General features: G+C 46.1%; 2 protein-coding genes across 2 annotated transcripts in view; one reads left to right on the plus strand and one right to left on the minus strand.

Moving 5' to 3' along the window:
* tbc1d19 (TBC1 domain family, member 19) overlaps positions 1 to 1,430 on the minus strand; it is a 23,249-nt gene extending 21,819 nt beyond the window's left edge. The window contains exons 1-3 of the mRNA XM_084452173.1: positions 1,299 to 1,430; positions 815 to 887; positions 685 to 730 (exon numbers count right to left, since the gene is read on the minus strand). Coding sequence (XP_084308299.1) covers positions 685 to 730; positions 815 to 887; positions 1,299 to 1,397 — 218 coding nt within the window. The 5' untranslated portion in view covers positions 1,398 to 1,430. The remainder of the gene's footprint in view (positions 1 to 684; positions 731 to 814; positions 888 to 1,298) is intronic.
* A 2,161-nt stretch (positions 1,431 to 3,591) lies between these two features.
* cckar (cholecystokinin A receptor) lies at positions 3,592 to 7,870 on the plus strand (the record flags this gene model as incomplete). Its single annotated transcript, XM_084451783.1, has 5 exons — positions 3,592 to 3,718; positions 4,670 to 4,921; positions 6,319 to 6,580; positions 6,806 to 6,933; positions 7,245 to 7,870. The coding sequence occupies 5 exons, from the start codon at positions 3,592 to 3,594 to the stop codon at positions 7,868 to 7,870; spliced, it is 1,395 nt and encodes a 464-aa protein (XP_084307909.1).
* Between the last annotated feature and the right edge of the window lie 4,016 nt (positions 7,871 to 11,886).

The following is an 11,886-nucleotide window of genomic DNA, read 5'->3' on the forward strand; positions in this document are numbered from 1 at the left end:
AGTAGGGGACAGTCATGTGTCTGTAGGGGACAGTCATGTGTCAGTAGGGGACAGTCATGAGGGGACAGTCATGAGGGGACAGTCATGTGTCAGTAGGGGGCAGTCATGTGTCAGTAGGGGGCAGTCATGTGTCAGTAGGGGACAGTCATGTATCAGTAGGGGACAGTCATGTGTCAGTAGGGGACAGTCATGTGTCAGTAGGGGACAGTCATGTGTCAGTAGGGGACAGTCATGTGTCAGTAGGGGACAGTCAGTAGGGGACAGTCATGTGTCAGTAGGGGACAGTCATGCTTTCCGCCAAGGTCTGGGACACTGACTTAGCTTTATTTCTACTTTGTTTAATCTCGGAGCGTTTCGACCCAGTACCCCACTTGCTTACCTTAAACTGAAATGATCAGAAGTCCTTACCACCAGCTGCTCATGTAGTAATATACCTAAATTTCTTATTGTTCCCACGTGCTCTACGCCTTTTGTATATTTAGTTGTGTTGTTCTCTGTATTTTATATGTCCTTGTGTCTTTCTATGTGAAACTTTGCTGCCTTCTTGGCCAGGTCAGTATTGTAAAAGAGATTTTATCTCAATGCTTTTTATCTGGTTAAATAAAGGTAAAATAAAAAAAATCTACCTGGGCACAGGTTCACCTTGATGTAATTGATTAATTGATGAACCCAAACTGAACTTACACGTGCATCTCTCTGTACACTGCATTCTGTAGCTTTCTCTCCCAGCCTGCAACACAAAACGAGTCTGTTCTGTTAAACAAATAATACTGTAACCACACAGATTCTGTTATAAAGTGTGTTTAATGTTTACCTGATGTTCTCAGAAAATTGCGCACGTCCTCTTTAAGAGAGCCCAGTTTGATCTCAGGTCGGTGCAAACACTCCTAAATAGAACAAGAACAGGTTAGAAATACCAATGAATCATTTCTGATCAAACACTCCTAAATAGAACAGTTGAGAAATACCAATGAATCATTCCTGGCATGTTTGATCAGATATTATTAGTCCTAAACCAGTCTTTATTAGTCCTAGACCAGTCTGTCAACTGGAAACGACGCCTGCCAAATGACATCCAAGGACACAACTCGATGAGGCACATCCGCTCTCCGCAGAGCTAGCCTAGCTATGCTAGGCTATGCTAGGCTATGCTAGGCTATGCTAGGCTATGCTATGCTATGCTATGCTATGCTATGCTATGCTATGCTATGCTATGCTATGCTATGCTATGCTATGCTATGCTATGCTATGCTATGCTATGCTACGCTATGCTAAGCTATGCTATGCTAGCTACTTACTTTGGCCCGTCTCTCTATCTGAGAGTGTAAATGACTTCCTCTCAGCCTGTGGACGATCTGAGCGATTGTCAGAGATAACTCGGTTTCCTCATCCATCATGTTCAGTGTTTGTATTGGTTATCTAAGGGATGCAGAGTGGATTTTCTGAATCCATATGCAGCCTCTGCAGTGGTTACTTAGCAACTAAGGACTAAGCGCTCATAGGAAACATGAACACGAGAGATCAGTTCCGCCCGTGAGATCAGTTCCGCCCGTGAGATCAGTTCCGCCCGTGAGATCAGTTCCGCCCGTGGCTCCGCGGAGCGCTGCAGCATCGCAGTCCCCTATCCCCAACACAATAACCCCTATCCCCAACACAATAACCCCTATCCCCAACACAATAACCCCTATCCCCAACACAATAACCCCTATCCCCAACACAATAACCCCTATCCCCAACACAATAACCCCTATCCCCAACACAATAACCCCTATCCCCAACACAATAACCCCTATCCCCAACACAATAACCCCTATCCCCAACACAATAACCCCTATCCCCACACAATAACCCCTATCCCCACACAATAACCCCTATCCCCAACACAATAACCCCTATCCCCAACACAATAACCCCTATCCCCACACAATAACCCCTATCCCCAACACAATAACCCCTATCCCCACACAATAACCCCTATCCCCAACACAATAACCCCTATCCCCACACAATAACCCCTATCCCCAACACAATAACCCCTATCCCCCACACAATAACCCCTATCCCCAACACAATAACCCCTATCCCCAACACAATAACCCCTATCCCCAACACAATAACCCCTATCCCCACACAATAACCCCTATCCCCACACAATAACCCCTATCCCCAACACAATAACCCCTATCCCCAACACAATAACCCCTATCCCCAACACAATAACCCCTATCCCCACACAATAACCCCTATCCCCAACACAATAACCCCTATCCCCAACACAATAACCCCTATCCCCACACAATAACCCCTATCCCCACACAATAACCCCTATCCCCACACAATAACCCCTATCCCCACACAATAACCCCTATCCCCACACAATAACCCCTATCCCCAACACAATAACCCCTATCCCCAACACAATAACCCCTATCCCCAACACAATAACCCCTATCCCCACACAATAACCCCTATCCCCACACAATAACCCCTATCCCCAACACAATAACCCCTATCCCCAACACAATAACCCCTATCCCCACACAATAACCCCTATCCCCAACACAATAACCCCTATCCCCAACACAATAACCCCTATCCCCAACACAATAACCCCTATCCCCAACACAATAACCCCTATCCCCACACAATAACCCCTATCCCCAACACAATAACCCCTATCCCCAACACAATAACCCCTATCCCCAACACAATAAAGTATCATGGCAATTTTAATTTATTTTGAATGATTAATTTGTTCCCTGTGATTAATTTGTTCCCATGCGATCAGTAGCACAACTCACGAGAGTGTAGTCTGGGGTCACGGTCGCATGTAGGCCTATTCTCTCATGAGTAATTGATCAATAATAGCTCATCTTATAAACCCGTGATGTATCTAGAAAGGCAGTTTTCTTTCATAGTGTTTTATCTCCGACAAAGCTAAACCAATTAGTCCCACAAACACAGTACATGGTCTTTGATATTGGTAGGTTAGGGCATTATAGATAAGACATATTTCTTACAAAACTCGAGGTTCTTCACCTTGTTCTATAGGCTTTATAAACTGCTTTTTACAAACAACTTGCTCTTTTTGCAAACAACTTGCTCTTTTTGCAGAGCCGTGATTAGACTAACCAACTATTTTAGCCCATAGGTTACTTTTAAACAACAGAGAAAAATGTCTGCAGCAACTTAATCTACAGTGACGGTCCCTTTCAAAATGAGGAGTTGCTGGACTGTGTATAATAGGTCGCACTTGCATGTGGGCTGGATAGGCGGGGTCCTTTCAAAGAACAGCGGCGCGCAACGGCACTATTTCTCAGAACCTGGAACCCCCAGGAGCGCGATGGGCACAGGGTTCTCCGATTTGTTCCGCCGTCTGTGTCGTTGATTATTGGATAGTTGAATATGAAACGGAATATGTTCGTCTAAAGTTTTCAGACCTCTCTTAAGACCGCTCTTATTCCATGCCATTTCATTAGCCTTACAACTACGGCGTGTCGACATGCCATGTTTAAAGCTGTTTTCTAAGTCTTGGGTTTAATTCTTTCTTTAGCTCCGTTTTTGGTCTGCATGCAAGTGAAGACCGTCAAAATGGAAACGTTCACTTTACATGATATGCTTATCAACTCTACTAATTTGTATAAGATATTATGCGATTTTGGTATCAAGAATTTGTCAGAGTGCGAAAATGAAAATGACCCGCCACCAGAGCCGAAAGGTAAGATCAACATTTAATTAATTTTAAATAAAATAAAAGCAACACGGATCCCCTTTTTGTGTGTTAACATTTGACTAGATGTCCCTTAATGATTCATAAATTAGAATCTGACTAGGCGACCGACACCCGAGCGACCCGTTGGACATCTCCACGCCGGGGCCAGGGCGCAATACGCGCGGTCCAAGAGGCAATACGCGCGGTCCAAGAGGCAATACGCGCGGTCCAAGAGGCAATACGCGCGGTCCAAGAGGCAATACGCGCGGTCCAAGAGGCAATACGCATGCACGCTGTTGCGGCTAGTGTACTATTACTGAGCCTATGCCAGTGGTCAGAATGTCATGCATTCTTTAAAATAAATAAATAAAGAGAGTTCATAGCAACATGTCACCATAGCCTAAATGCGACAAATCAAAATCAAATGGTGGTCTAGTTTATTTAGACTATTGTCTTTCTTTTCCAGTATATTTCGCCATAAAACAAAAATCGAATGTCACTGTTTGTACAGAAAATGAGTTGTTGAATTAAACAACTCCTAAATTTGGTCACACAAATATACATCGCCGGAGACGTGCACTCAAGATGAATTTATTCAGACCATTTTCAACGAGGGTGAATTGTCCTCACGCTGACCCAGGAGAGCAGAACAATAAGTAGATTGCCAGACATGAGATCACGCGTCTGCTTTAGAGTAGAAAGGTTTATCTTAAAGTGAGATACTCTCCTTAATACAGCTCGAACAGCAAATAATGTTAACATGAAGATTGCCACTGATATGAAGGAATATTGTAGGGAAATGTGGTTATCTCCCATACGAGGTATGAATACATAAACCCTGTTATTGATATGATGGTATGGCCTCAGGACCTTTTGTAAAAGTGCAACGACCATAACAAAGTCCCACATCCCTTTCTCCTCTCCCTCTCTCATCCCTCTCTCATCCCTCTCTCCCAGATATCGACCAGACGGTGCGTATCTTCCTCTACAGCCTCATCTTCCTCCTCTGCGTCCTGGGCAACAGCCTGATCATCGCCGTGCTGGTGAGGAACCGGCGCATGCGCACCGTCACCAACCTGTTCCTGCTGTCGCTGGCCGCCAGCGACCTGATGCTCTGCGTCTTCTGCGTCCCCTTCACCCTCATCCCCAACCTCATGAAGGACTTCGTCTTCGGGAGCGGCATCTGCAAGGTGGTCATGTACTTCATGGGTAAGCGGCGTTGACCGTACACGACAGGTCGTGACCTCTAGAGTTGGGTCGTCATGTGACTCTTGAGGGTGCTCTGCGATTGGCTCGCTGGTGATTCAAAACATGAACGTGGCAAAATTCCATCACTTTATCAGGCATGACTATAAAGTCGAAAACAGGGTGGCGTCTGTTACTGTTGACAGTATGTTGATGTAACAGTCTGTTGATGTAGCCTCCACGGTTATTTCAAAAGATAGCCTATAATCACATAATCCCAACTTAATCTGTCCGCATGTTATGCCTCATCCACCCATAAACAACATGGACGGAGACTTTAATGACGTGGTGATTCAAGAGAGATTCCTCCATTTTGGCTCTGTAACGTGGTGCCTGGTGTGAAGAGACTAAAGAGATTTGTGGCGATGATGGCCGCGTCTGAGTTCCCTGGCCTCCTTCGCCGCCGGGCTGTAAACCAATCGGATCGTCTCCCCGATTGAAATATCTTTTCACTGTGAAGAATAAACTGCAGGTTACAGGTCATAAGCAACGCGTGACAGGACTGGGGAAATGGATCCATAAGCACAATGTTGGTCGTGAGATCTCGAATGTATTGCTACTCTCAGGACGTTCAAATCGAATTTCTCCAAAGGGCTGTTGCTCTTTAATCTCTTTGTCTGACTGCATCCTATTGGCTGGAAATCTGATCAATTATTGCAAGATTTCAACCACTCTCGTTTCAAATCTCTGATACGCTCACTCAAATGAATCATCAGTATGAAGATATCCTGCAGATATGGATGGAGTTATGTTTAATTATAGCCATTGTGCAGATTACCCATGATTCCAGAGTGCATGCTGTATATCATACATTCAGATTTGATCGTATGGTTGTACAGTGAGACCATTACATCGATACAGTGATGACCTCGTTAGTCTCTGGGCATAACCTGTTTACGTGTCCGTCCCTTTTGGATCGCTCCCCCTGATAAAGTGGATGTATTTATAGTTCCTGTTGTTATCATTACGGTGTGATTTTGTTAACATCCACCGGTAACAGATTGTCCTGTTGACGATCCCGAAGTACCAGATCATACCTCGTCCCTACACAGTCGTAAAAGACACGGTCACAAACCATTAAAGTGCCAGTGAGCAGAAGTATTACAGTATACCAAGTGACATGGCTGTTACAAAGCACACTACACAGGGTTTGAGCTGAGCCTGGCAAGATACAAATTATAATTTACACAGACATAAAATATTATTTCACGTTTTTACTTATTACATACTCACACTTCCTACTCAAATATATGAGTATATAGTTTAATATATATTTTATATAATGTGAATGTATGTCTCCACTGTCAGTAGGAAAGGTAGTGTCTCACCAACCATTCTCCCGTCTCGTCTCATCCAATCAGGGGTCTCGGTGTCGGTGTCGACCTTTAACCTGGTGGCCATCTCTCTGGAGCGCTACAGCGCCATCTGCAACCCGCTGACGTCGCGGGCGTGGCAGACCAAGTCCCACGCCGCCAAGGTCATCTCTGCCACCTGGGTGGTGTCGTTCCTGCTCATGCTGCCCTACCCCATCTCCAGCAAACTGGTTCCCTTCACGCGAATCAACAACAGCACCGGCAACATGTGTCGTCTGGTGTGGCCCAGCGATGTCATCCAGCAGTCCTGGTGAGAGAAAACACATCGCTTTATCTGTGGACGTTTGCTTTTCCCTAAATGTCGTGTGATTTAATTGACATTGAGTCTCTAGATCATACTTTAAACATATTAATCTGGCTTGACGACGTGTTATAGCCCGAGAACGTAGACCTCTCATAGCATCCGGGTACATTCACATACTTGTGGCTGCTGTTGACCAATCGGGTGTCCCCGTCGACCCGTTCCTCCTATCAGGTACGTGTCCCTGCTGCTGCTGCTCTTCCTGGTTCCGGGCATCGTGATGATGACGGCGTACGGACTCATCTCAATGGAGCTCTACCGGGGGATCAAGTTCGAGATGACCGCCCGCAAATCCATCAGAGGCACGTACACAAAAAGCACTCAACCGCCCTTCTTGAAACTCTTCAACTCGGCCTTTACCGCCAACGGTTTCAGGTTTAGCGTTTATTTCAGTGCACTTAACAAACCTGGTCTCAACACACTTTAGGAAAGGTTACATCAGAAAGCAGAGAGGAGTGGTAAAACAGAGCAGCAGGGTGATAAAACAGCAGAGTTAAGTTGTTAACTCCACATGGATGTTTATGCAAATGGTTCGCAGGCTGTTTATCAGTGGTTTATCTAGCAGTTGTGTAGCTAGGTGGGTCGTAACGCGTGTCTGTTACTCTTATTGCAGAGCGACAGTGCAGCACCGGTAGCATCAAACCGGGGGACAGCGACGGCTGCTACCTCCAGCCCAGCAGGAAGAAGAAACTGGAGCTCACACACCAGCAGAGCCTCGTCGCGGCCGGCGCAGCCACCGCCGCCGCCAAGGCCAAGCTGAGCCGCGTCTGCAGCAACAGCTCGACGTCCAACCTGATGGCCAAGAAGCGCGTCATCCGAATGCTGCTGGTCATCGTCAGCCTCTTCTTCCTGTGCTGGACGCCCATCTTCGCCGTCAACGCCTGGCGCGCCTTCGACCGCCGCTCGGCCGACCGGATGCTCTCGGGCGCGCCCATCTCCTTCATCCACCTGCTTTCGTACACGTCCGCCTGCGTCAACCCCATCATCTACTGCTTCATGAACAAGCGCTTCCGCCAGGGCGTCCTATCTACGTTCACCTGCTGTAGGTGTCGGGGCCATGGCGGCGGCGAGCTCGGGAGAGGGGGGTTGGGAGGGATGGGGCGAGGAGGAGGAGGAGGAGGAGGAAGACTGGGTAGAGGTGGGACGAGAGGCAGCCGAGAGGAGAACGGCCATACGCCTCCCAGTGGCGCCGTCACACGCTTCACCTACGCTAGCATCCGCGGCTCCGCCCAGGCTTAGCGATCGCTACCAATCGACCAATCGGAACTTGAGTTGTCGAGCGCTGGAACCAGGAAGAAGGTCCTCTGCTGTCTAGCAAGCTTTTGACTCTTGAGGTGCCTGCTTTTTCCAATTCGTTGTCACTTCGCTTGGGGGAAAAAGCTAGCGAGTCGAGGATGGAGAGTCGAGAAGGAGGATTCTAAAGCCAGAGACCTTGGGGTCTTGAGGGATGGCCTACTTGAGTATGTTGACTCGCTAGTAAAGAGTTAGAGCGTTAAGTTTACATGGTTGGAGAACATTTAGAAATCTGTAAGTGAAGCAGGAAGAGGAGCCTTAGAAAACGGCGCCATAATAATAACCTTGTTATTATTAGATGAGGTCCTTGAAACTGACGTAGAACCGCTAGGCTCCTGTGCGCTGTTTTAGCTGGGGAGGGAGAGAGGGGAGAGGGCGCATTATAGAGCTAACGGCAAAACTGAACATTGTGTTTTTACAATTCGGCACCTCGGACCCAGTCCTCACTGTTAACCCCCCCCCCCCCCACACACACACACACACACCGCCCCCTCCATAGAGCTAACAGCACCGAAGCCGTCGGGGTTTGACACTGTCCAGACGGGCCCAAGAACACACCAGAGCAGCTCAGCTCCCAGTCCGATCCCGGGGCCAGGCTAGGCTGCCTGTGGTAGGCTAGCTATGTATGTTCATGGAGCAGAATACCTGCTGATGCTCTTTATAACCCTCACATTCTTGCTCTGGACACATTCTTGTCAAGGCCTCTCTCAACGCCACAACCGCCGACCACGCCGTGGAACCCAGACATTAGTTAACTTCCTGTTTTCCATTCGCAGTTTCCTTTTATAGGCAGCGCGGCGCAGAAATACGCAGACGTATGTAAATATCATTGAATCATTGTGTTAATCGTCCCCACTGCAGTTGTTTTTGTACCAGAGCTTCGTTGCTGTTGAGCGAGTCGTAAGCGCACAGTGCTGTTTTGTCGTCCTTGACCTAGTCTGTGTGTACTAGATGTGTAACACGATGTTATCGTGTCGTGGGACTTTTGACACCTGCTTGCACGTCTTCAAAGGACGTGTTCCTGGCAACGCTTGTCAATCACACCTGTAGCCTGTTGACTTTGGTTGTCAAATGCAGCACAGATGTAGCAATCATTTAGTTGTTCCTTCCCTTTTTTTTTCTTCTTGTAGCATCACGTCAATATTACCCTATCATTGTACGGTTTTATCATTCCTTGCTGAATTGAACTGTTATTTACGTGCATGTAATGCACCGGTAGGGAAACAGAATGATATTAAACGTCTATATCAGTGGTAGGCTACTGTCAAAACTTATTTCGCCGCAGTCACTGTCCAACCACTGCCTCCAGTAAAGGTGAGGAGCCCCTCCCAGTTGAATTATGGGGGACTCTTGTGTTTTTGGTCCACTAAAGGGATTATTTATAGCCTATTGTCTAGCTCCATGTTCTATCTACTTACACTGGACGATTTAATAGGCTACAAGACTGGCCAATGAACATTCAGACATGATTTAATGAACATTGACAATATTGGGACCACCTGATCAGGAAGTTGTGGGTGACAGATGTTTCTACAGAAGGATGGGTCTCCTAAACACAGGTTTGGCTTTTTAACCGCATACATGGATGTAGGCTATACTATACACATCTAACATCCATCAGTATGAACCAACATCTGGCTGCCCACAGAGACCTCTAGGACGGCGTGTCATGAGTAACCGTTTCCCTTAAAGACTCAGGCAGGCTGACTTGGACCTTTTAACCACCGACGTTGAGATCTATAGGACAGGGATTAACTCCAGACAGGGAGGGGGGCTCCGCTGGGACACTGCCCAGGGATGACAACACCGTTTGGGTTTGGATGAAGCCTGCGCCCCCCTCACCCCCACTCTCCTCCCTACCTTGAACATTTGCAGTGAGTAATTCCCATTCTCCACGGCAGAACATGAAGCCTTTCATCATGTCTTTGTACATAAATAATAGCCTAATTATGTGACAGTAAGAAGAAACAGTTAGCTAACCTTAGGTCAGCCAGGTGAGAAAGCCTGCATAGGCTACAGTAAAGGTTATCTTAGCCTGACCGCATGGAAATGACCATCTGTAGGGGAGACCGGGTTGGCTGGCACACTGTTCGCTCTCTGCCGTAATACTCTGGCATCATTTATGTGAGAACATTCTAACCAGCATCAAATGAAAGGTTTAGGTCTCAGCTATTACTAAATATATTTAATGCCCACAATTATTTTCTTAAATTAAATGATTTATGATTTAAGTCATGTTGTGCACTTGTGCAAGCCTGCCCCAACACGGGGTTGGTTGGCACACATTATGGGGTTGGTTGGCACAATGTTAAAATTAATGAATTAAGCAACAAGTACAAACAAATTTAATATTTAATTCATGCAAGAAAATGAAATAATTAACTTTACATTACAGTTGCATGTTACAATATATTTTAAAACATAAGAAAAATATAAAATCATATTAAAATATATAAAGAGCTATAGCCGATTGAGCAAACACAAACAATTTGAACATTTGATTGAAACATATTTCAGTTTTAGATCAGAACATTGGAACATAATTAACATAATTAACATTAAATATATCAACTTTTATCCTGTCATTTTAAGATGCCTAAACATCTTGGCCAGGGACCACAGATGAAAATTAGCCTCTTGGCTTTACACTTGTTGTTCAGTGATATGCATTCTTCTTCTTAAATAAACAAAACTATTAACTATACCTCAATTTGGCCTAAAAATGTATTCCCTTCTCAAATAAACTAAACTATAAACTACATCTCAATTAGGCCTAAACATTTATTCCTTTCTATTGCTTATGGGAGTGGGGGGCTATGTGCCAACCAACCCCAAAATGAGTGTGCCAACCAACCCCGTTCACATTTGGACCCACTTTTGTGATTACATGATATTTCCCAGTTACCATCCCTCAACACAGACTTTCAAATTGTATATCAAAATGTAGCTGATTCCTATCTCTAATAACTGGAAGCAACACATTTCTAATATCTCTCTCCAAAACAGTTTTATAACACTTTTGGTGCCGACTTTTTATTTATTTTTTTAACTTTTGATACAAAAAAACTGACATATAGCCCTCACCAAAAAAGTGAGTGACTTTCAGATGTTTTAACATAAGAGATTAGTGCAGATCAAAAAGACAAACATTTAGTTGACCTTCAGGGGGCCAGTAAAGAGGGGTGATCCAACCAACCCCGGTCTCCCCCACATCACCACCAATAACGACAAACCAAAAGTTGATATCACTTTTTTTTTATTTCTTCTTTTTTATGCCAATATTGCAAGTTTTTTCTTGTTTTTTTCCTTTAATGACATACGGAATTCAGCATGAACTGGAACTGCAATATGTACAAAAAACAAACAAACTATCATAGGTTATCAAAAAACTGTCCCCTTGTTTCACGTTATTGCTAAATGTTACAAACTGCACAGGTATCTACGGTCAGCGACCCCTTGTGGGCGCCGAGTATACTACCACACTGACACCTCTGCTTACCGTGAAACTAGAATAATACACTGACGGAGGGGCTGAGGGCGCGAGGAAGGAAGGAAGGAGAGGCCGAGGGCGCGAGGAAGGAAGGAAGGAGAGGCCGAGGGCGTGAGGAAGGAAGGAAGGAGAGAGGCCGAGGGCGCGAGGAAGGAAGGAAGGAGAGAGGCCGAGGGCGTGAGGAAGGAAGGAAGGAAGGAGAGGCCGAGGGCGCGAGGAAGGAAGGAAGGAAGGAAGGAAGGAGAGAGGCTGAGGACGCGAGGAAGGAAGGAAGGAGAGGCCGAGGGTGCGAGGAAGGAAGGAAGGAAGGAAGGAGAGGCTGAGGGCACGAGGAAGGAAGGAAGGAGAGGCCGAGGGTGCGAGGAAGGAAGGAAGGAAGGAGAGGCTGAGGGCACGAGGAAGGAAGGAAGGAGAGAGGCCGAGGGCGCGAGGAAGAAAGGAAGGAAGGAGAGCGCGTGAGTGCAACAATGCG

The sequence above is a fragment of the Borostomias antarcticus genome, assembly GCF_949987555.1.
Source record: "Borostomias antarcticus genome assembly, chromosome: 17".
In the NCBI taxonomy this organism is placed as follows: domain Eukaryota; kingdom Metazoa; phylum Chordata; class Actinopteri; order Stomiiformes; family Stomiidae; genus Borostomias; species Borostomias antarcticus.